This window comes from Melanostigma gelatinosum (genome assembly GCF_949748355.1).
Source record: "Melanostigma gelatinosum genome assembly, chromosome: 11".
NCBI classification, from domain to species: domain Eukaryota; kingdom Metazoa; phylum Chordata; class Actinopteri; order Perciformes; family Zoarcidae; genus Melanostigma; species Melanostigma gelatinosum.
In genome coordinates this window covers 26,758,752-26,763,751 of record NC_136644.1, presented here as the reverse complement: position 1 = coordinate 26,763,751, position 5,000 = coordinate 26,758,752, and the positions used below count along the sequence as shown (strand labels likewise).

The 5,000-nt window shown below is 43.3% G+C and overlaps 1 protein-coding gene across 1 annotated transcript in view; it reads left to right on the top strand.

Annotated features, from left to right (window-relative positions):
• The first annotated feature begins 1,259 nt into the window (after window positions 1-1,259).
• cyth4b (cytohesin 4b) overlaps window positions 1,260-5,000 on the top strand; it is an 11,290-nt gene continuing 7,549 nt past the window's right edge. Inside the window, exons 1-4 of the mRNA XM_079278748.1 lie at window positions 1,260-1,354; window positions 3,206-3,288; window positions 3,453-3,517; window positions 4,880-4,946. Of these exons, the coding sequence (XP_079134874.1) occupies window positions 1,336-1,354; window positions 3,206-3,288; window positions 3,453-3,517; window positions 4,880-4,946 (234 nt within the window). The 5' untranslated portion in view covers window positions 1,260-1,335. The remainder of the gene's footprint in view (window positions 1,355-3,205; window positions 3,289-3,452; window positions 3,518-4,879; window positions 4,947-5,000) is intronic.

Here is a 5,000-nt window from a genome sequence, read left to right as displayed (position 1 = left end):
AATACTATAATACTACTGCTACTACTACTACTACTAATACTATAATACTACTACTACTACTACTACTACTAATACTAATACTATAACACTACTACTACTACTAATACTAATACTATAATACTACTGCTACTACTACTACTACTAATACTATAATACTACTACTACTACTACTACTACTACTAATACTAATACTATAACACTACTACTACTACTAATACTATAATACTACTACTACTACTACTACTACTACTACTAATACTAATACTATAACACTACTACTACTACTAATACTATAATACTACTACTACTACTACTAATACTATAATACTACTACTACTACTACTACTAATGGTACGCCTGCTGCTGTGACACACATTTGTAGACGCGTTCAGACTTTAAGTGAAGTTTGTTTGTCGTTTGTAAATTGATAGAAAATGGAAATCAATGAGAAACACGAGCACATCTCCACACTGATGGTCATATGAATATTGATATCTGTGATCTCCCTTTCTACCACTAGATGGCACTTCAGCATCATGTTTCTTCATGTTTTCCACACTGAGCTCTGAGCAGAGGAGCAGTTAGAAATATTCACCTTTGCATATTCCGTATATGTTTTGTAAGATTCCTCACTTTTAGTGCGGTTGTGTTTATAATTGAATATTTCTGCAGATCGTCCGCATCAGCATCTGTAATACAGAACAGGGATGCTGAGTCCAAACAGGTTTCCAGATGTTCCTGTCAAGTCCGTGTTACAACAACACAACGAGACAAGAAGGAAGGGGATACCATTTTCAAAATAAAAGTCTCATCCGTAAAAGCATCAAATGACGAATATATTTCTGTCACAATAACAATAAGCGTTGTGATGAGCTTCTTTCTAAACTCACTTCCTGGTCGGTCTTTGTGCAAATGAGTTTCATCGTCCAACCAAATTTCAAAACACTCTCCGTCACCTCCTCAAGAAATCTCAAAGCAAGAAAACGTAACGTTCAAAAAGCAGATTACAGCAGTGTTGTTGTTGTTGTTGTTGTTGTTGTTGTTGTGGTGCAAAGCTGCCTCCTCTTTTGTCAACGTCTTCGGTCAACCTGCAGTTTATTTGTATTCATTGCAGGTCACCGTAACATCAGTCCTGACCATGTTGTAGAGGGTGTGACCCTTCGAGGGGTTTTATTTTGAAGGCCTGCTCCACCTGCCCTGTCTGTGGTGTTGATGGAGAGGTGGGGTTTAAAAAGAGCATCTGCTTCATTCCAGCGTCACTGCTCTGTGTGTCGGGGTCGTCGCGCTTTAGCTGCTTTGATGTTGACAGTTCGTGATTCATGCTCTCGGATATAAATGACTGATTGTCAGATGGGTAAGACTGCTTTACTCCCCTTCTCTGTTTGTGTTGCTGCTTCTCATATTTCATATGTTTTCCTCATGAGTCTAAAACTGCTTCATTGATGAGGTTGAAGCTGAGGCGTAAGGATTTGATTCATGAGATTATGAACTGTGTTATGAATGTGTTACGAGGTGTTTAACGAGCCTGTCGACAGCAGTGAACTTCATCTTTCAGCCCGAAGTTGTGCTCATCAACACACTGCGGCTCGACACAGAATGGACAAAACTACTGTGACAGTTTGATCTCAAATAAGTTCGTTTAGCAGTTTACAAACAGAATTCTATCAAGAATGAATTCCAGTCTTTCTGTAAATGTGGAGTTGATGGTGCAGTTGTCACATGGCGGACAGCTGAGACGGTCACACCGCTGACAGCAGCACGAACACAGGAGCGCTCTTCAGCCGGACGTCGACCCGATCCGCCTCCGCGCGGAGGCAGTTACTGTGTCTGCACAGTTACTGTGTCTGCACAGTTACTGTGCAGACACAGTTACTGTGTCTGCACGGTAACTGTGTCTGCACAGTTACTGTGTGAGAATAAAGCTCAGAGCTTCAGAATGAAATGTCAGTGAGGGAAATGAAGGCTTGGACCTCAGCGCTGTTGCACAAGGTGTGCGGAGGAAGGGCGGGAAGTGGAAGTGCTGCGGTGAGATGACGAACAGGTGACGAACAGGAAGTGCTACCTTTCTGTGCACTTTACATCCTGAGGAGTTGTTTCTCACTGAGGAGCATCTGTCACGCACGCGCTCTCATCACTCTGACTGCGTGACGCGCACGTGAAACACTCGGTTGTGTCGACTGTGAAATCTTCCACGCTGACGAGAAGTGACATTTATACGACTTCTGTTTTTGTGTGGTGGGAGCGCTCTCTGCTCGCTGCAGGTCAAACCGGCCTCCCAACTGCTTTCTACTTGCAAAGCTGATTCTCTTCAAAATGAAGCCTCACGCGCTGCGGTCCAGCAGCAAACAAAAGCATCGTCCGCCCACGAGGGTCAGACCTGCTCGTGCGTGACGTGTTCAAGCCAATCGAGAGAAACTCAACAGAGTTCATGTGTAAACGATCTGAAGTATATTTAAATCTATTTGTGCATCAGAAGACAATGTGCTTTTACTAAAACGACAGATTTCCAGAGAAGTGCTTTTCTCATCCAGCTACCGTGAAAACAAATGATAGAAAATGAACATATCAACACAAATAAAGACAGAAAATTCTTCCAAGTTTCCAAGTTTGAAATGTACGTTTTGAAGGGAAAAACCTCCAAATTCCAAACCTCCAAGTGATGGATGCATGACTTCACCTCCAGTAGAGTTCACTGAGCGATCTGTGGATTCTACGTGTTGGAGGAAGTAGTTCCTCCACAGAGCCTGTTCGCGTTCTTTGAATGTTTGCATTCTCGCGTCCTTTTCCCGTGAAATGTATCCGCGTTATATTCAGCGCTGACCACACCACCTTCCAGAGAATCTCTCTTTGTAGTGCTGTGGTTGATATCTGAAATATACACGTGTGTGTGTGTGTGTGTGTGTGTGTGTGTGTGTGTTTATTCAATGATTTTACCCGTGAAGTGATCTGTGAAGTGACAGAGTGAAGCTGACTCATGCATTCTCTGCACAGTCCCTCTGGTTCACAAACAGCACCAAACTAAAGACGCGTCACTGGAACGTCAGCGCTGCAAACAGCTGTGTGTTTCCACAGACAGCTGACATCTGACAGACGTCGTCACATATGAAGCCATCAAAGTAGATGACGTCATCGCTTCAACCGAGTGTCCTGATGTGACGGAAGTTCTGAGATCCTGTTTGACGGATTCCTTCCTATTTTTTTGTAGTTTCCTCCGATTTTACAGCAGACGAGAAGATGGAGATGGAGAGCATCAAGACGTATAAGAAAGCCCTTCTGGATGATATCCAGGTACACGCACACACACACACGCACACACACACACACACACACACACACGCACGCACACACACACACACACACACACACACGCACACACACACACACACACACACACAGAACATATGTGTAAGGAAGGAGAGAAATATTGAAGCCTTTTCTTTCATCCTGTGCAGAAGTTAAAGATGGAGATAGACACCATCATGGCGGATGTACTCAGCTTTGAGTCTGGAGAGGAAAGGTGAGTGAGGGGGGGGGGAATCCCCACAGCAACCTTTCTCTCGATAGAACTCCCACTTAACTTGTCAATGTCACGCATGTTTCAGCTGCTGTTCAACGACTTCAACGTACTCAGAGGATTGAGAGAGTTTGTTCTGTTTAACTTCCACATTCTGTCTTCTTTCAGACGAGAGGAAACATTTATTTCACTACTTTGTCTGTTGACGTCTGTAGATTTCTCCTGAATCCACCAATATTACCATGACATCATGCTTCATTTGCATATTTAAACATAACATTTCAGAAAACTTGTAATACAGTAAATAATTGTCTGAATGTTCATTACCAACGGGGAAGTTTGATGGTGACTTCTGTTGATGATTGTCTTCGACCCTCTTCACGGAGCGCTTCTCCTGAGAGCACTTCACTTCCAGATCAGTCTTCGTTATGATCGTCTCTTTCTCAACATTCAGCAAGTGTTTGATGGTGTTCTCATGCTTTACAGTGAAAGTAACTCAACAACAATACCACCTTAAAGCTTGTCCAATCAAATCCCCTCCATGCAACATGAAGCACACGTGTATAAAATGAAATGTCTCTTAATCTTAATATGTCTGTCTGTGACTGTGCGGCTGCATTTCAGCACCTCGACTAATATGTTGTTCAAATGTTGCCTCGCGAGCCCTTTTGATCTGTAAGCACTTGGTATTCATGCACACGTTGACTTTAAGCTAGCGAGTGCTGCAGCAAGCTAATCGTGCTGTCGCGTTGTTGTTGTAACATGTCAGCCGTTAGGTAATAACACGTGTATTACTGCTGATAAGCTACATGTATAGATGATGGTGTACTTTCCCTGACGTCTAACATTAGCATCACGCACTTCACATCAGGAAGTGTAATTACTGTCAGTTCAAAGCAATGGAACGTTATCATTCTCATAGCAACAGTGAAATGTTTGTATATTTCCATACTGTCAAGATACAGATCATGTAGAATCACTCAGAACCGTCTTTTGATTGACTCCAGTCATGTGATGTTGTTGCTCTTCAACGATGTTAAAATGATCTCTGAACTGTTCTACGAAGCCGTTGGACAGAACTCTCAGTGTTACGTCACTATTAATACAGACGTAAGATATAGAGCGGAGAGCGGACATCGTTTGTCCGAGGCCGGTGAAGAAGGAACTCAATGACCAACGTGGCCACCGGTGAATGCCACGCGAAGCGCCGCGTAGCTTCTGACTACAGTTCAGCCATCTCAAGACTCTGCTTACAAATCATTTACTTCTGAGGAGGACTGTCCGTCTGACAGGAGAGGAACGTGAAGCGCTTACAACGAGTCAGTGCTTATGATGCTTGTTGCTTTTCTGCTGCTTTCTCTGCAGCAAGACCCCCGAGAAGAGCAAACAGTTCTCCAACGGGAAGAAGAAATTCAACATGGACCCCAAAAAGGTGAGCTGAGGAGTGTGAAGGTCAATGCCTTCTTGCTGTTCTTGTGTTGAGCTC